Here is a 19,971-nt window from a genome sequence, read left to right on the forward strand (position 1 = left end):
TCAACCTCTAGGAGTTGGTCGAGTGGGAACATAACAGCAACCATAGTTGCAGGTTCGACTCTGACTATTCCTAAAAAAAACTCTTAGAGCTACTAAAGGTTTAGCTGGTCATAAATTGAGTGTACTAAGTTTTTTTTTTTTTTTTTGGTAACTTTGAGTGTACTAAGTTAGTTGAAGGTGTGTTTCAAGCTGACATAAACATTCAATTATTTAAAAAAAAAAACATAATTGCACTCTAAATTACCACAAAATTATATGTCTTCATAAGTGGAAAGAGGGATTTGCATAAGTTTTCTTCCTCCCCTTGACAAGGGAATATTTCAAAGATTTACATCAGTTTTTCTTTGTATTTTACATAGGATGATATGAATGAACTCCAATATTTTATATTTCTACACCACTCAGCTATTCTCAATCCATTGACTATCCAATCTTAATTTGATAGCTTTTTTAATTCTCTGTCTTTTCCAATTGGCACACACAAACACGCCCTAGTTAACCTGTTGCTAATGTCGTTATTCGTTCTCCTTCATATGGTCAAATTCTTGCACTTAAAAAATAGTAAAAAGAAGAATTGAGATTAACAAGAAAGAATAATTAAAATACATTAATGGAATTGGTCTGTTCAAATGGAAGGTGGTAACTGAGCCATCTAAGTGAATTACGTACCTAAACATATACATTTATACCTATCACGACATGTTAGGTAAGCCATCAAATCGCAAGAGCAATCCCCATTTGACAATGTGAAAGCCAGCTTATATATAGATGCTGCTGCATGTTGGACATGCCAAATTATAGATAAACTAATTGTGTTTCTGCACTAAATTAAATGAACTACAGGTTAACGACAATAGTCAAATTGTTTTCATTAAACGGTATTTTAGTTAAAGTATTTGAAGAGAATGAGCTGCCCAGGAATTCGTAAAACTATGGACTTTTAATCCATTTGGTTTGACGGGAATACACCCTAAAATAAGCATGTAAACAAATTGTATGTATACCATCAGCCGATTGAGCCATTACTGCAAGAGTCGCTTTGTCTCTTGCGCATCCAAGGTTGAGGGTTCGGACTCCAGTAGAAAGACGTTGAGGTTCAAAGCTACGGGCTTCTAGGTATAGGTGTCCCCTGCACCCATGAGATATTAATTCTTGTATTAGGTAAGTTCATATGAGATTTTCTCTCAACTTTAATTGTGTCCCTCAAGCAAATGGTAAGATTGGCATTAGTCGGTTTGTTGGGCCGGATACCGAGTTATCTAGCTATGGGCTGCTTTAATATTTGGTTTCCCTAAGTTTTTAAACCACCACCCCCCCGTTACGGAATTTTCCAAACAAAGTTGGAAAAACGACGGTCAATGACGTAGTTTGATAATTAATACCTGCCAAGAATATTTTCAGCATTAATAAATATTCTTAACTTATTCTTGACGGATATTAATTATTCAAAACCCGACGTGGGCCGTCATTTTCCCAACAAAGGTTTATCGAAACGCATGGGCCATGCATGCGAAAGTGATAAGGAAAAGCCCAAAAATGAATGGCCCCCTTAGCCAACCCAATTCGGTTTAGAGTCCAGTAGTCCACGCCTCTCTCTCTCGAACCCAATTCACTCTTCTGTTCACCGATCTCCACCGCCGACTCCATAGCCGACCACCAACCACCGATTTTTCCTTCAACAGCGGTTAGTTCGCTCTCTCTCTCTCTCTCCATATCAAGATCGAAATCAAAACTTAGAATAAGGGTACTAATCCACTTCTTCACACTTCTAATTTTTACTCTAATACTCTCAGCCTCTACGGTTTTCTGCTTGTGTTTTACTATTATGATCTTGTTGTAGTGTATGTGTTCGACTTTCTGAGCTTAATTTGTTGATTTAGCAAGGTTTTTGTTTCAAACAGAATGTAAATAGAATGGAGTTATTGTAAAATATTATCGGATTTTCGGGGCCATTTGGGAATCCGATACCCGTCAGGAGCGGGTTGGGTAGCCTGAAAATCCCCCGTCGTGGATCGAAGCAGATTCGGAGGTGCATAACCCATTCGGGGTTCGGGTCCGCGAAATCATCTTTGCGGTGCCCATTTAAAAGACAATAAATCATTAATCTTCTTTTAAGTAGTTTGCCCCAATGAATTCTGAAAAAAAATCTTATTGATATCGAATTGAGCTAATTTTTTTTGTATGAATCCATAAAATAATATTAAGAATAATGAGTGGTTTGAATCATCTTTGTTGGACCCAAAATGGGCCCCACGGAAAATCAATAAATTATTAATCTAAAATCCGAGTGTTTGTATGAAACACAGTGTTCAGAATTTTCTTTATTGTGCAGTAATATTTATGAAACACAATGGTCGTTTTTAAATTATTTTTCATGTTTTCTCCAGGTGGATTCTTTGTATCCCTTGACCTCTTCTGTATTGCTTTGCTTTAATATTTAGTAAAAATCTTCTTGGTAGCTGATAAAAAATGAAATTGGAACTCGCAAAACTTCAAGGTTTTCTAAAATGTCAATGCATGAAGTTAACAAAGACAAGCTTTGTCATTTGATTGGCTTTCTTACCCCTAGGTACTTCACTATGTTGTAACTGGTCTTCACAGGCCTGTATTCTTTTCAGGATTTTTCCCTTGAAGAATAGAATTTTGCTATCCGGTAGGTAGTTTCCTGTACTCTATTTCTAAATAGTTTGGGGGCTTTATGTTAAGTCGTATTAGTTGCTTGTTTTGAGGCTTGTGTCAAAGTGAATCAGACTCAAAAACGAAAATTTCACAATATTTAAGATGGGGTGCTATATGTTCCTTCTTCCTGTGGTGTTGTTGAATCTGTATCCAAAGTATATCAGGTGGCCAAAAAATGTAAAGAGTTTAGAGTTGTGAAAACTGATACCTAGGCTCAAATGGGAAGAGGATAACGAATGATGTCATTATTATATCATTAAGGCAAGTTGAGCTAAGTTAAGGAGTGCTTCCCAGTATTTTTTATGACACCGCTCTCTCTCTCTCAGACATGCACACATAGACTTGGGGAGGGATGGAACAATCCGAGGAAGATGCGATCGGAGCGGCTTCCCAAAAATTGTCCCATGAATTCAAAACCCTCATCAATGCCAAGGATTTGGATTCTCTCAAACAGTTGCAGCACCTCATGTAACTTCTCTCTCTCATAAACACACACTATGTGCATTCTCTATGTTATATCGTGACTGAGCTTTTGATTGTCTACCAGAACTCGATTGCTCACAATAATTAGTGATACGTGTGTGTCGTATTTGTAAATTCGCTACATTGTTACGATGTCCAATGATGAATGAAACTGATATATAGAGGTCCCTATTTGTTCTTAATTTTTTGGGAACAGTTAGATGTAGACTTCACCGGCTTTTGGATGACATCAAAGTCCTGGAGTTTAAAGATGATAATTGTGATTTTTGGTGTGAAATTCTTGTTCTGTTGATAGGGGAGCAAAATGAAATCATTGTTAGTGGTACCGACAATTTGGAGGGCAAGTATTTGACTGATAATAACAGGCCCTTGGAAGGCAGCTTAGTGAAGTTTCATCCCCAGAAAGCCTCTTCTTTTGGCAGTGTGCTGCTTGAGCAAATTGAATGATGGTTAGGGTAGTAGGTAGTTTTATTCCCAATCGTGCGTGTGTGCCTGGGTTATGCAGGACCAGCAAATCATCTATTAGTTCAACTCACAGATTATCAAGCATCCTTGAGTTCCTCGATTTCTGGAGGTATAGGGGGCCGCTATCTCAGTGGTAAAACCTTCTGAGAGCGGTATATATTGCCACAGGTTAAATCCATCTATAGTACTCCCCCGGCGATTCTCCTATCGGCTGGGGATTGCATGGGTACCCTTGTTGTTTTTGAATGATGTCGGGAATTAAGCAATTGGGGACTGAGTCTGGTATAGTAATGTGGGTTTTACTTGGTTTCATTATGTAGTGATTTCGTTATGCTTATCTGGTCTAATTAGAAAGAGGAAATTGAGTCTTCCTTTGACAAACAAAATTCTCTGGTTAGTTCCTTATACATGATCTTCTCTATTGCTAGTGTGTTGCTGCCAAATTGTTAGTGGCACACCCCTTGGCACCTTGCAGCTTGCATCTAGAAGGCAATGATGCAGGTGCCCCTTAACCACGTAGAGAGAAACGTCTTTATTTCCTTTTCTTTGCAGCAATTTACACCTTTCCTTTTTCCAATTTCTAATTGCTAGCATTATAAATCAACTCACTTTTTCAGCAAAAGTTATCTTCCATTTCCAGTTCAAAGTACCTCGCAGTTGTATATTAATTTCAAGTACCTTTTACATTTCCTTTAACCATCAATTTTATGTTCCGATATAATAATTTTTTTTTTTTATTTTAATTCCCTCACTTTCCTACACAGTTAGGAAATCATTAAATTTCGTTGTGGCTACTCACGAATCTTTTGTGATCTCGCCATTTGGATCACGCGCATCTGTCCTCATTAGAAGTTCAGTCACAGGCACTCAGTCCTTAAATGTTAGACGCGCCAAGTCTTGGCACGCTCACGCTTACATTTGACGTCTTGAGATTTGCTCACGCCTGTGAGGCAAAAAAGTGCTAAACACATGTCTAATTGGGCATTCTGTGCTAAACACAAAAGTGCTAATATAGTTTTTCACGAAATGCCCAATTAGACATGTGTTTAGCACTTTTTCGCTTCACATGCGTGAGCAAAATCTTCAAGGCGTGAGATGTAAGCACGAGCGTGCCAATACTTGCGATTTTACGGACAGAGTGCCTTCGACCAAACTTCTAATAAGGACTAATGCGCGTGATCCAAATGATCTTAACCGTGTGGGAAAGAGAAGGAACTAAAATAAAAACAAAAATTTTATTATATCGAGTAAATGTAAAAGGTGCTTCATTTTCTAGTTTTGCTTTTCGTCCTTTTGGATTAACAGTTTGTATGCCCAAATTGCAGATTGGGAAGGTTGCAGGACAGTAATGCTGTTCTCTCGCATTTTAACGAGTACTCAGAGCAGTGCTTTGCAGAGGTTTCCAGTGATTTTTCTAGAAATACACGTCTCTTAAGGTCGATGAAGTCAGATCTTGACTACATATTTCAGAAGCTGAGGTAATTTATTATTGCATCCACCGTTCTAAATATTTTTTTCCTTTGATCGGCAATCCACCGTTCTAAATATTGCCAAGTACTTATCGCAGAGTCTTGTGGATTGATATGATTGGGGATTTGTTGTTAACCCAAAATCTGTGACATAATTTGTGGAGTTCATATGCATTATTTCCTATGAATTATGAAACCACTTCTGCACCCCTAAAAGCTGACAAGACAACCTCCCACCCGAGCAAAAAAACAAGGTGAAGAATTCGAAGGAAATAAATTGTAGAAAGAAAAAAAATGGAGAAAAAAATACATTCATTATACTGGAACTTTCATTACAACTGGTATCATGTCTATAAAGCATCGATAATTGGAAATGGCTGAATATTCAATTCGGTTAATTTACATGTGTGCTTATAAAGGAGAGAAAAATTGTGCTTTCATTTGTACCTCGAAAATGTTACGTTAGTTAAGGGACTAGACATTATGGTGTCAATTTTGAAGTTAATTTGATTTGAGTTAATTTTACTTGCACTCCAAATTCTAAATTCATAACAGTCTATAAAGCATGGGTATTTCTAACAGTCTATAATAAAGCACGGTATTTGGGGGCGAAAGGAATTAAGATAGGTTGGTTGAATCTTTTAACCCAACGGAGACTTTCTTAAGGCTAGGGCTGCAAACGATCCGAGCCGCTCGCGAGCGGCTCGGAGCTCGGCTCGATAACGGCTCGGCTCGGCTCGGTTCAAGACAAAAACGAGCCGAGCTCGAGCTCGAGTCCTGGGCTCGTTTCATAAACGAGCCGAGCTCGAGCTAGTCGAAACTCGGCTCGAATTGGCTCGCGAGCTCGATTATATAATATATTTATATATATATTTATATATATATATATTTTTACATATTTATATTTATTTATATATACATTTATATATATTTGTTTCATAAACGAGCCGAACGAGCCGAGCTCGAGCTCCGTAAATACATATCGAGCCGAGCTCGAGCTCGAGTCCTGCAGCTCGTCACGAGCTCGAGCCAAGCTCGAGCCAACTAAATTTTTGCCGAGCCGAGCTCAAACACTCTAAAACTCGGCTCGGCTCGGCTCGTTTGCAGCCCTACTTAAGGCATACCCGCCTACCTCCATCATATTATTCTGGAGCACAATCTCTCTCAACTTTGCTTCGGCCGACTTTTTGGAAAAACTCCTCTGACTGCTCATTCAAGGAGAGGAAAGAGATCTATTCCCATTACGATCGGAAGTGAGCATTCTTGGTTAGATGTTTATGGTTTTATGTAAGGTGTGGGAAGATTTATTGGATCAACACAATTCCCTAAGTTGGAAAACAGAATTATTGGGTTCTGTTATGGCCTCTAGTTTCGAGTTTCTTTAGCCGCCTCAATGGGTGCAAGTAATTGTTGTTCTGTGGGGTATCTGGCAAGTTGGAGTTCTCCGTGAGTTTTTCTTATTGCAATGAGTGTTGGAGGCGAAGATGCTATCCAAAGCTGAATCAATGCATCTCGGGTCTTGGCATGGCGCGCTCTCTTTATCAGCCCTTGTTCTTAGTTGTTCTGCAATCTTCAATGTTGTACCGAAATAAACTGGTGCTACCAGTCTGTACTCTGTTTCAATGTAACACGATTATGTTTACCACTGAAATGTAGTTGATTGATGATTTGGTCTCAGGAGTTTCTATTTCCCTTTTCAAAACAATATGTGATATTTATTTGCTTTTTGTTTTAAATGGGCAGAAGCCTGAAGGCGAAGATTTTGGCTACCTATCCGGATGCATTTCCAGACGATTCAACGATAGAAGCGCTTGATCGGAGACCGGACCTGGAAATGCCTCATTAGCACTTACTGGTACCTAAAGTTGGATAAATGTAAGTATGATATTCTTTTTTTTTTTTTTGGTGAGGGACAGAAATTCAGACGAAGGTTTACCCATCGCTGGTAATTCTGGTAGAATAAATCCCTTTCACTTCCCCTCTCCACTTTCTTCCCCTGGCTTTGCTGTGGAACCCAAAATTTCGACGAGAGGAATCAGAAAAACATAAGAATGTGGACCGAATTTGAAAAAAAAAATGTCATATAAGACTACACTTTCGGCAAAAAAAATGTCAGTTGTTTGGTAGTTTTTGCCTTTAGGGGTTTTTTTTTCCATCATTTTTTGGGGAAAAAAATCATACTGTATAAGACAACACTTTCATCAAAAGGTACCAGTCGTTTTGGTTTTTTTGTCTTTAGGAATTTTTTTTATATTTGTCATATTTTTTGATTTTTAGATTTCTCTCATTGAGAAAAATGATTAATTCGGAAAATATAACGCGAAACTCTTTCGAAAAAAGACAAACAAAAATACCAAAATCAGAAGGATGAAGGGATGAACCTAACCTCATAGGCAGGAATATGAGGGCGTCATTTTACGGACGTGAGTCATATTCAACGAAAACGCAATTAAAACTACGTCAAATATGATTTTTCAGAGATGTTAAAAATCACGGTTGAAGATACAAAATCGATGGTATGAAGCAATTTTTGTTTTTATGGCGACAATAAAAATGTCGCCCAATTGAACAGTAAAGCTTAAACAGTAGTGGCGGTTATAGCTCCAATTATAGTATTTGTGTAAGATCTCAAAATGAATCTCACAAAGCAATCTGTTCACAACGATATGTGCCCATAGCGTTTCCGTTTACCTAATCAATTTTGAAACATAGCGTGGAGAGAGAGAATTGGGATGCCCGTGCTAAACAATTTGGCAACAGACAGTTATGGAACCAGTGGCAATTATTTTATTTTTGTGAAGATAATTGGGAGCAATCCGAATTGAAATGTACGATTCGTGGTCATGGTACAATGTGATAAAGCTGTCCGGTTATGGTCCACCATGAGATACCAAGTGGGGCCTGCTGTCCCCCTGCTATACCTTCAATACGGGTATTGTCCCGAGCTCAAAAATTTGATAAACATCAAGCATAAATCGGGAAAAATTAAACTGTTGCTAAAGTTGAAATTGTTGTGCATAAAAGATTTGTATCATGTACAACGTACAAGACTTTTTTATACGCTACAGTTTTGCCATTAATAAAACCAATTTTGTCATTATCATTTTTCATAAAAAAAAAATTCTACATGAGCAAATAAATTTGATTTTGAAGTCCATTCCTGAAATCATACCTATTGCTCATTTTGCCAGTACATAGTTCTTCAACCATGTTTTCACTGACAATTTTGGGTAACAAGTTATGGCGTTTTTTAGCTTCTTGTTTACACTAACCAACGAGTTTTGCATAACATCTACAACTTATTCATCAGTGGAAAGAACTTAGTATTTTTCAACAACTCTCGCTCACACAAACTTAAAGTTTTTCAACAGCTTATTGGTTAGTGAAAACAACATTGACATTTTTCAACAACTTATTGGTTAGTGGAAATAACTTGATATTTTTCAACAAGTGATTCTTAAGTTATTATCCACCGAAAACACCCCAACTTGGTGATGTTTTGGATACACAACGTTTTTCACACTTGAACTACTGGTCAACTTCTACAACATGCCAATTGAGTTACAATGAGCTTTTAACTCAGTTGGCATCACCCACCGCCTTTTGTAGTGAAGGCTGCGTTCAAACCAAAAGAGGGACGGTTGGTTGGAGTTCAGGGCTATGACCAACCTCTTAACTCCACGTGGATTAACTTACTAACCTCCCCTCATGAATACGGAAAAAAAAAAAAAAAACTCTACCACATGAACCTCGCGGATCAAATTTTCGGGGTCCGCATGAATATGGCTAATTAATGCTACATTACTTTTACTTCTTTTCTTTTCTTTTTTAAATATCTTGGATATTGTCATCTAGCTATGTCTTAATTGAGGTGATGAGTGTTAATCATGTTAGTTAGACGTACTGATTGCTTTTTGTTTCATTAAGCTAATTCTGCAGAATGTTTCCACCGTCATGGCTATTATGATGGATTATTACAAACAACACGCCACTGCCGCCCAATTAGTATTGCATTTTCTTTTGGATTTTCCAATTTATTCATCACCTCACCACATGCTAGCTTGAAATATAAAGTGAAGATAACAAATTAAATAGAGATGTAAAATAGACTCTAAATTGAGTTTCTATTTTCGACATGTAAAATAGGGTATATATGAGTGGAGTGGTTTGCTTAAGTCCATAATTAATATAGAAAAATAGGAATCAAGATTTTTACCTGTGAAAGATCTTTCGCGTGGTTCGTCATGTGACATAAAATATAATTCATCACAGTCATTCAACCATTTGAGCCATTCATTTTATAAGCCTTGAAGTGTTTATATATATCCGTCATGTGACATAATATACTTTGTTGAGATAGATTTCGATATTCAACGTAGGCATTGGAGATCTAATTACATATCTACATGAGGAGAGAAGTATAAGATTATTTTATGAAAGCAATATTTGGTATCGAAATCTTTTTGACTTTATTCTTCATCGCGGTGTGGAAAAAACTCAGATCTGCCAAAAATTAATTAGCTTCTACATCCCTTTTGACTTCACCTAAATTTATTAATTTGTCTTAGTTGTAATAATTTTTTATTTAGTTTTTGCCAAAAAAATTTGGGGCATTTGTTTATGCTAGAGGAATCAAAAAGTCACAAAATATAGACCAAAGTTGAATATATAAAATTCAGATAAAACAACATAAAACACAATAAAAATCTTCTTAAAACTTTTTTCGTCTTTAGAAAGAATTTTTTTTCTCTTTGTCGTAACGTTTTAATTCTCAAATTCATCTCATCAAGAAGACAAACCAATCTAAAAACCTTTATCCAATCCAAAAAGAAAGTTTAAAACAAAGGACAAAGAAAAAAAAAATTAGGCTAGTTAATGTGGCGGCCCACAGTTAGGTTACGCTACGTATTTACTAAATAATAATTAGCTCTTGATGGCCCTTTGAGACATTATGGAGATCGGAGACAATATCTAGCCCATGATATCATTCAATAATACTTAACTTGAAACTGGATTATGCCTTTAACCCTCCATTTAAATGTTTGTTAGTTGAAGGCTGGTGGAGTCACATCACTCCCTCTCTTCAAGTCAAATGTTATCTCCAATTAGTGATTATTAAGCCACTTAAATGGGTTATTTATTTATTTATTTATTTATATTGAGAAGTAAAGGTACAGAGAGAACAATGTTCCAAAAATCACTAGGCATCAGTCGGGCGGAAAAGGGCCGCTGAGCGCCTAGGCGTCAACTAGTTGAGCGCCTAGGCATCAACTAGTTGGCTGCCTTATCTAGGTGTTGAACCACCACCTAACGCCTAGACGAGACTAGTCAACCTAGACAAACGACTTTTAAAACTCTGGAGGAGAGAGTGCAAATGTTACAAACCTGATTATTTTTATGATTAAACTATTTGATACAATCAGATTTCATTGTGAAAACTAGCTATGCTAAAGCTTGTTTTGTTAACCAATTGACCAGAAAATTTACGGGGTCATTTGAAAAAATATTTCAAAAATATCAACGATTTGAATCATTTGGGTGAGATTTTAAAGTGGGCCCCATAATTATCTAGTCACCGTCTGCTCTCTTTTTCCATCGGTCTCCATGGTGTTTCGCTTAAAAAAAGACAGAACACTACCAAACATGAATTTAAAAATGGAAAATTTTCAAAATGGCACATGAACTTTGTTACAAATGTCACAGAGATATCTGAACTTAAGTTTATTTCAATTAAACACATATACTAACAAAATTCCCAAATTTAGACACCTGAACTTAAGTTCATTTCAATTAAACACCTGTATTAACAAAATCTCCAAATTTAAACCCCCGTCATTATACTCCGTTCCAAAAATTGCTGATATGACATCTCCAACCCGTTTAAGTTGCTCTATTGCACATGTTTCCAACAGGAGACGATGCACCAAAGTGAAACCCATCATTAGAAGTATGTCGAGCAGAAAGAAGAAATAGGTTTGGGCAAAAAAATTATGGTTTGGAGGGAAAATGACCTTAACCTAATTGATTTCCCTCCATTTCTCTCCCTAGAAGTCTGCCTAGTGTTCCACCATCTCCCTCACTTCAACCCTAGACACCTGAAGGCTGCCTATGGGTTTCGCTTGGGTGCATCGTCCCTTGTTAAAAACATGTACAATGAGGCAACTTAAATGGATTGGAGATGCCATGTCAGCAATTTTTGGAACGTAGTATAACGACGGGGATCTAAATTTGGGAATTTTGTTAGTACAAGTGTTCAATTGAAATAAACTTAAGTTCAGGTGTCTAAATTTAGGAATTTTATTAGGACATGTGTTTAATTAAAATAAATTTAAGTTTAGACGTTTCTGTGACATTTGGTGCAAAATTCAGGTGTAATTTTTAAATTTGTCATTTAAAAAATCTAACAAAGTCTTACCCACATTACCATTTCAGCCAAGCAAATACATACATGAATAACAAGACCAAATCTGTCATTAGCTTTTTTTTTTTGGGCCTAATCTGGAACTAAACAAAGGTTTTATGTTCGTACAACATAAAACTTCACAAAAAATCCATCACCAGAACACATTATCCTGCGCCTCCCACACGCGCATATGAACGCGTGTAAAGTGTTTCCCCAATCAAAACCCGAAGTGCACCTCACGCGATTGGACATTCAGTGTGCGAAACCCATCGTCCGTGACAGGCGCGAGAGTTTCGTCTCTGAAAATGTAGAGAGAGAAATGGGAGAGAGAGAGAGGCTCCCCATTTCTGACGGGTTTTACACACGGACATTACCAGGGGTAGACGAAGACGAAGAAAGAGAAAAACAGGAGAGAGAAAGCTTGTGCGTATACGTGTTACATACAGATATATATTTAGAGAGAGAGAGAGAAGAGAGAGTGGTCGTTCAAACGGCCACCCCTCTCTTGTCAATGTCTGGTTGGAAGGCCAATTGAGATCACAAAAACATTCATTTTTTCTTTTCCCTCAAATTTTCTCGGGAAAACGAAAAGAGAGAGAGAGAGAGAGAGAGAGAGAGAGAGAGAGAGAGAGAAACTAAAAGCAAGCAAAACACCACCAATGCTCTCGATTTCTCTCTCTAAACAAAACACGGTGGTGTTTGCAGCCCCAAAGAGGTACCTTTTCAGCTCCTTATTTATGCATTCAGATCTTTCCATAGAGATTTCTGTATATCCGAATTACACAGAGAGCTAGGTTTTTTTTTTCTTGGCAAAAAGAAACGTGTTAATCTTTATAAAGGATTACAAAAGATTGAACGGATAAGGGCACACCAGCATACGCCACCCAAGACCAAGACCGGAAAAAGATAGCTAGGGTTTAATTTGCACCGATTTGAGAATTGGGGGAAGATGCAGAACAATATATTTGCCACGATGCGTAGCTTGAAGATAATGGAAGGGTGTAAAGGCACACAAGTTTATGCCCTTAATTCATCCGGCACAGGCGGTGGCGGTGGAGTTGGAAGCGTGGGGGAAAAGTTTCTCCAACACCTCCAAGACCATCTGAGGGTCAATTCAATTAGGTCGAAATCGACTCGGAGTTTCCAAACCAACAATGTCCAGGTTGACAACAACAACACTGTTTTAGCTGAAGCCCTGGCTACCTATGGCCTTCCGCAATCGGATTTGCTCGAGCCCCTAATCGAACCGTGTCTTAAATCTGTCGATTTTGTCAATACCCTGGCTAGTGTGTACCGGAGAATCGAGAGTTGTCCCCAATTCGAGAAATCGGGGGTGTATCTCGAGCAATGTGCAATTTTTCGGGGGCTACCAGATCCGAAATTGTTCCGGAGAAGCCTCCGATCAGCAAGGCAGCACGCGGTTGATGTCCATTCTAAGGTTGTGCTATCATCGTGGTTGAGGTTTGAGAGGAGAGAGGACGAGTTAATTGGGACATCATCAATGGACTGTTGTGGGAGGAATATAGAATGCCCAAAGAATAGTTTGGTTTCTGGGTATAATCCAGAATCGGTCTATGATCTGTGTACATGCTCCCAAAGTCGTAGGCAGGATACCGATGTTGAAATTTCGATGGGAGATGGTGAATGTTCGACTTCAGAGGAAGATTTTGATATGTCGTTTTGTATTGGTGATGATGAGGTAAGGTGTATTAGATATAACATTGCTTCTCTTTCGAGACCATTCAAACAAATGTTGTACGGTAGCTTTTCGGAGTCACGTAGAGAAAAGATTAATTTTTCACTAAATGGGATTTCTGTAAAGGGTATGAGAGCTGCTGAGATATTTAGCCGGGAAAAAAGTGTGGATTCTTTTGAACCAGATGTGGTTTTGGAGCTTCTCTCCTTGGCAAACAGGTTTTGTTGCGAGGAGATGAAGACTGCTTGTGATGCATATCTAGCATCCCTGGTTTGTGACATGGAGAGAGCAATGTTACTTATTGAGTATGGATTGGATGAGACCGCGCACCTTTTGGTGGCCGCTTGCTTGCAAGTATTTATGAGGGAGCTACCGAGTTCAGTACACAACCCAAATGTGACGAGATTCTTTTGTAGTGCAGAGGCTAGGGAAAGATTAGCTATAGCTGGACATGCTTCATTTTTATTGTACTACTTTTTAAGCCAAATTGCTATGGACGATGATATGAAATCGAATATGACAGTTATGCTATTGGAGAGGTTGGGAGAGTGTGCATCTGAAAGCTGGCAAAAACAACTTGCATTTCACCAGTTGGGTTGTGTAATGCTTGAAAGGCAGGAATTCAAGGATGCGCAGAAGTGGTTTGAAGAAGCAGTTGAGGCCGGTCATGTTTATTCATTAGTAGGGGTTGCAAGGGCTAAGTATAAGCGTGGTCATAAATATGAAGCTTACAAAATGATGAACTCACTCGTTTCTGATTATTCACCAACCGGGTGGATGTATCAAGAGCGATCTCTATACTGTAGTGGGAAAGAGAAGATGATGGACTTGGATACAGCAACTGAATTAGACCCCACTCTTTCTTACCCGTTCAAGTATAGGGCTGTTTTGATGATGGAGGAAAGTAATATTGAAGCAGCCATCCAAGAGATCAACAGAATAATTGGTTTTAGGGTCTCTCCTGACTGTCTTGAACTGCGTGCTTGGTTTTCAATTTCAATGGGGGATTATGAACATGCCTTGATAGATGTCCGGGCAATTCTGACCTTTGAGCCTAATTACATGATGTTCCATGGAAAGTTGCATGGGGACCACTTGGTAGAGCTCCTCCGCCACCATGTTCAGCAGTGGAGTCAAGCTGATTGCTGGATGCAGCTTTATGATCGGTGGTCCTGCGTTGATGATATCGGTTCTCTAGCTGTTGTGCACCACATGTTAGCAAATGATCCGGGGAAAAGCCTTGTACGCTTCCGTCAGTCTCTCCTCCTATTACGGTAAGTATGGCTAGCTCAAATTTCAGTTCTCTTAATGCATTATGATTCTTTCCGGCCATTTTAGCTATGAAAATCAAGTGGTTCTGTGACAAGCATATTCTTTCTGCTCTTCTGGGTCCATAATAACAGTGGGATGCTTTAGCCTAGAATAAAACTTTTGATGCCTTGTGATCATTCTCAGTGTATCTTTCAGCAAACATTGGGAATCACTACAGTATGCAAGTCAATCATTTTAAATTTGAACTTTTGGGGAGATTATCGACCAATGATGCAGAACTATGAATCCTTACTACTACAGGTGAAGCATGAATGGTGTTCATTTGTGGTAGAAAAGAGCCAATAATGAACTGCACCGATGGTTATGAACTTGTTTATTTATTTCTTTGATTGGTTTTCTTTCATTATTTCTTTGGTTTTGATGGGGTTTAAATGACAAGAAATTGCTATTGATTGTGATCAATGCCACTGACGGCTGACCTACGAAGAACCGGTATCTGCCTTTGTGTTCTAGAGAATTTAACGAGGCGGGTTTCTAGACACTCGTGCATGAAACACATAGACTGTGCCATAAAGAATGACATGGAAAGATTAACCCTTTCAAGTGTCCTGAGGGAGAAAAAGAGAAGTAAAGTCCCTGGTATCATATCTTGGTTTCCATTTTATCGATATACCTTCAGCAAGTGGAATTAAGGTTGAGATATTGTGAGTGCCTGAAACACATTATCAGTGGAACTAGCTAAATACATGATCTAAAGTGGCACATTGTCATTGCCAAGTTCAGATTAGAAGTTTCTTTTATGGTAATACAATCCAAGTGTAATAAGGTGCCTTTAAGTTTGAAACAAGAGCATAAGCCATAATGAAGGTCAACTCCCAGCTATTTTCCCATAGAACTTTCTCTACTCTGTCGAAATTTTGTATCAATGTGGACTTTTTAGTCAACTTTCTCCTTGGTACTGTAACCAGAAAATAATTGCTGGCATTTCCACTTAAGATGCCATCAAGGCTTTCAATGTCCAATTGGCAAGAAAGAAGAGTTGTTTAATCCAAAGCTATAGGGTCAGGGTAGTTGTGAAATGTCCATCAGTGTGAAATTTTTGGGACATCAGCTTCCACTTGTTTCATACGTGTGTCCAGTGTGGGTGTAGGTCTAAGCGTCAGAGCACGGATTTCTCATTTATATCTCAAGGACACAGAAACACGCCAAAATATTCGGATTTTATTGGTATATTTCTTTTACTTAATTGGTTTAATGGTGTTTAGAAGTTACCTTTGGGCATTTCGTTTATATTATAGGAGTCCTATGCCTAGTTCATGGTGAAATCCAATTACAAAATATGTTTGCTTGGTTAATGTCCAACTCAACATGTCAGACATGTATCTCATACTCTTGTTGGATTGCCGAGTGTCCAACGCGGTATTTTGTACATTTAGAAGGATCCACGTAACATAGGGCCTCCCAGTTATCTGAAGTGCTTAAAAATTTGTGGTACACTTGTATGATACAAAAGAGGAGAGACTTTCATGGTCTTCGTCAGTATTAGATATTTTGTGTTTTATATGAGCTTGATGTATTTCATCGTTACAGGTTGAACTGTCAAAAAGCTGCAATGCGTAGCTTGCGCCTCGCTCGAAATCATTCTACCTCTGAGCAAGAAAGGCTTGTCTATGAAGGATGGTTGTTATATGACACAGGCCATCGCGAAGAAGCATTAGCAAAAGCTGAAGAGTCCATTTCTATCCAGAGATCCTTTGAAGCTTTTTTCCTAAAAGCATATGCTTTAGCTGATTCAAATCTTGATACGGAGTCGTCATCGTTCGTTATCCAACTTCTCGAAGAAGCTCTTAGATGCCCCTCAGATGGCCTTAGAAAAGGACAAGTATGTATTCTCTCCGGCATGCTTATACAAAAGAATAAAGCATGTACACTCTCTCTAATGCGATTAAAATTTGGACTCTATTAACTCTCTTTTTTTTTTTTTTCCGGTACTTGGCTTATTTGCAATCTTCCGGTACAAAACTTTCTATTTTTGATTCGTCTAGACGAGATGCGTCACAAGTGTAAATAAACTTGACTGATTCTGACAATCATTCAGAAAAGGAAAAATAAGCAAAGAAAGTTGGCTTTTGGCGAAGTTTGGTCTTCTCATCAACTTTTTTGAGCTTCTGGTCAAACCTTTTACTCTTACTAAAATTCCAATCGTGAAGATGATTCAGAGAAGTATAAAATTTTGACCAAAACAAAGCTAAATTCTATTAAGAGAAAAATTAGCAGTTTTTTAGATAATTCAAACTCTTGTTGGTTGAGTGGATTACCACTGCTCTCTTGCAGGCTTTAAACAATTTAGGGAGCGTGTATGTAGACTGTGACAAGCTGGATCTTGCTGCTGACTGCTACATGAATGCTCTCAATATCAAGCATACACGAGCACATCAGGGGCTGGCACGTGTATACCATCTCAAAAATCAGCGCAAAGCTGCATATGATGAGATGACAAAGTATATAGACAAGGCTAGGAGCAATGCATCGGCATATGAGAAACGTTCAGAGTACTGTGACCGTGACATGGCTAAGAGTGATCTGTGCATGGCTTCACAACTAGATCCTTTAAGGACATACCCATACCGATACCGAGCAGCTGGTAAGTTACTTGAAAATTCAGTTACCACCTCCATCAAAAAATGTTTGTCTAGTCCGCAAAACAAGGACTTAAAAATTATATTTTTTGAAGAAAAAATTCATACTTTTTACACAAGTTGAAAGAACTCGTTGATATCTAGTAAATTGTTGAAATTTCTTTTGATTTTTTAATGAAAAAATTGTACTATTTTAAGCTCTCATTTTGCGGACCGGACTAATATTTTGGGAAGGAGGGAGTATAATTTAATTGCTGCATATCATTTTCGATCCATATTGCAAGTATCCATTTGTTTTTGTTTTTCTTTTTACATCGATGTTCCACTGTCATGCATATGTTCTGCGACTCAATACCATGATCAATCTATATGTCTGTGCTGGATCTTTGTTTACGGATCTTTGTGGAAAGATCGAATTCTATTTTACTGGTCGTGTTTGTCTATGGTCATCAAGAATCTTTGAAATGCTGGAGGCGAAATTTATGCCTGGAAGTAAGCTTGATTAAGCCAAGTTCTTTAACATTTTGCCCATCAGAAAACTAACTCAAGGGTCAACTCTTGCATGCACAGTTTAGAGTTCTTTGCAGTGAGGTTTCCCTGTGGATAACCTTGAGAATGTCCTATACATCCTTAGCCCCATCATAATCAGGTCTCCTAATTTAACACAGCATAACCGTATGGTAGCATTGCTCTCTATGTTGTAGACTGGATTCCCAACCATTGTTTGTAATAATGCTCTGGCCACATCCCAAAAGGGAAATCATGAATATGACCGAGCAAAGCTGCCTCCTCTCTATGAAGCAACAGAGAAGAGACTGGCCTGCGAGGCTAGGCCAAAAACTAAAAGAACCCTCTCAGGACCAGAGACAGACAAGTGTGAAACTTGGCCAAAAAAACTCAACTAAAATATGATCACACTCTTACAATCAAACGTAGTTGAGGAAAACTAAAGAGGTTACCCCACATCACCTTCTTCTCAATTTGTTTTTTTAAATTTGCTGGCTTTCTGGAAGACTCTAATGACTTCCTAGGCTTTATGGATGAATTTGTCGTATCTATAACTGTTGCAAGTCTCCTCCTGTCACATGTGCTAAAGTATGAATTTTGTGGTTTGGAAGGGATGGGATCAAGTATTGAGTGCTACTTATGTTAGCAACTTATGAAGTTTCTTTCATAATTCCATCAATCTATGGTATTTAGCTGAGTATGTTTGCTGGAAAGCTTCATTATAAAAGAAAAATGAATGGGCGGAAAGCTGTTTCTGTCCAAGTTTCTATCTATGGTAACTCATGGACTCATTGAATGGCCAAGGAACCTCTTTCACGGTACTTTTTCTAGTTTGGGTTGTAACCCTATTAAATCGAGCTATGCAAGAATCCAAAAGAATCTCAATGAGACTTTGGACAATTGGGGGTGATGACGAGGGGTTGGATGACCCTGGTTGGAATGACGATGATGGTGAAAGTAAAGAAAAATGAACATACAGACCTTGTAAGTATCAGAGAAAGTATCTCATTATATTTTAAATTTTATACTTTGTCACAATGTGACTCATGTCGATAACTTCTTGGGAAATGCTTTGGGTTGGATTTCTCTTCTCGGTTTTTTGTTGTTGTGTACATGTGAAGTAAACAACTATTTACTTTCTTTCCATGGATCCCCCCTCCCTTTTATCTAGCCGAAAATAATATCTCAAATCATGCCTTTCAGTTCTAATGGATGACCATAAGGAAGCTGAAGCCATATCAGAACTCTCCAAGGCCATTTCTTTCAAGCCAGATCTACAGCTGCTCCACCTTCGTGCCGCATTCCACGACTCAATGGGTGACTACATTTCCACGCGCCGTGATTGTGAGGCGGCTCTTTGTCTTGATCCAAGCCATACAGATACAATCGAGCTTTATCAAAGAGCACGAGAGCCCTCCGATGAACAACAGCAAAAGGAAAGGAGCTAGAGTGCTAATCATCATGTGGACCCCAATTTTTTTGTTGCAGACAAGGCCGGTTCTAGTCAGTGTGTTTTGTTTTTCTGGATTTTGGAAAGATCCAGGTCTGGATTTGCAGTGGCCTCGAAGAAAGAAGAAACTAAAGGAAGAGAGAATCGATGCTTTAAAGGAAAAACAGGATCAGATGGAAACGATTTGTCTCTGTACATGTATATATTCATGAATATAAGCAGTTCCGGTATTTAGTCATTTGATGAATTTATGAGGCGAAATGCTCCAAAGGCATGATTTGTGTAGCTGTTGGATCACTCCAGCAGTGAGTTGGGATGGTGCTAAACAAAGTCATCAACATTCAAAAGAAACATGTAAATTAAATTGGCCTCCGAGAGGTCTTCAATGTACTGCAAATTTTTTTCTGTTGTGGCTTCCTTTGAATTTATTGCCAGGCTACATTTTCACTTGTAAATGATAGAAAAGAATCCCCTTGTTCATCTGTTTTGAGCAATCAATTGATGATTCTTAGATATATGATCGCGCTGTAAGCATGGAAAGAACTTTTGGATTTGAGCATCAGATGATGGGACAGGGGGTGTGTGCTGTGCAGCTTCGTGCTGCACAGTGTGCTGCACGGCCTCCGGCGAGGCTTTTTCGGCATCGGTCCGACAATCGGAGACGTTCACCGTGTAGAGCTCGTCGAGTTCTTCTTGAGTACCAAAAATTAGCTCGATCAAATATCGTTAAGGGCCTCATCCGAACATATATAACTTGAAAAAATGGATTTAGTGGTTTTGATTCAATGTTTCGTATCCATTAGGATTCATTTTTTTTCAAGTTATATATGTTCGGACGAGGCCCTTAACGATATTTGATCGAGCTGATTTTTGATACTCGTGAAGAACTCGACGAGCTCTACGCGGTG

General features: G+C 38.4%; 2 protein-coding genes across 2 annotated transcripts; both read left to right on the plus strand.

The window, feature by feature from the left end:
- Positions 1–1,517: 1,517 nt before the first annotated feature.
- LOC131326068 (kxDL motif-containing protein LO9-177-like) lies at positions 1,518–7,080 on the plus strand. The gene is made up of 4 exons (XM_058358657.1): positions 1,518–1,684; positions 3,006–3,147; positions 4,953–5,105; positions 6,840–7,080. Exons 2-4 carry the CDS (start codon positions 3,032–3,034, stop codon positions 6,940–6,942), a joined length of 372 nt encoding a protein of 123 aa, XP_058214640.1. The 5' UTR covers positions 1,518–1,684; positions 3,006–3,031; the 3' UTR covers positions 6,943–7,080.
- A 4,674-nt stretch (positions 7,081–11,754) lies between these two features.
- On the plus strand, positions 11,755–19,468 carry LOC131326069 (ethylene-overproduction protein 1). The gene is made up of 4 exons (XM_058358658.1): positions 11,755–14,469; positions 16,058–16,349; positions 16,802–17,111; positions 18,817–19,468. Exons 1-4 carry the CDS (start codon positions 12,449–12,451, stop codon positions 19,059–19,061), a joined length of 2,868 nt encoding a protein of 955 aa, XP_058214641.1. The 5' UTR covers positions 11,755–12,448; the 3' UTR covers positions 19,062–19,468.
- Positions 19,469–19,971: the final 503 nt, after the last annotated feature.

The sequence above is a fragment of the Rhododendron vialii genome, chromosome 5a (assembly GCF_030253575.1).
Source record: "Rhododendron vialii isolate Sample 1 chromosome 5a, ASM3025357v1".
Classification (NCBI taxonomy): Eukaryota; Viridiplantae; Streptophyta; class Magnoliopsida; order Ericales; family Ericaceae; genus Rhododendron; species Rhododendron vialii.

Coding starts and splice junctions, on each gene's coding strand:
- LOC131326068 (XM_058358657.1), top strand. CDS start 3,032: ATGGAACAATCCGAGGAAGATGCGATCGGAGCGGCTTCCCAAAAATTG. Junction 3,148..4,952: donor AAACAGTTGCAGCACCTCAT/GTAACTTCTCTC, acceptor CCCAAATTGCAG/ATTGGGAAGGTTGCAGGACA. Junction 5,106..6,839: donor TACATATTTCAGAAGCTGAG/GTAATTTATTAT, acceptor TTAAATGGGCAG/AAGCCTGAAGGCGAAGATTT.
- LOC131326069 (XM_058358658.1), top strand. CDS start 12,449: ATGCAGAACAATATATTTGCCACGATGCGTAGCTTGAAGATAATGGAA. Junction 14,470..16,057: donor CAGTCTCTCCTCCTATTACG/GTAAGTATGGCT, acceptor TCATCGTTACAG/GTTGAACTGTCAAAAAGCTG. Junction 16,350..16,801: donor ATGGCCTTAGAAAAGGACAA/GTATGTATTCTC, acceptor GCTCTCTTGCAG/GCTTTAAACAATTTAGGGAG.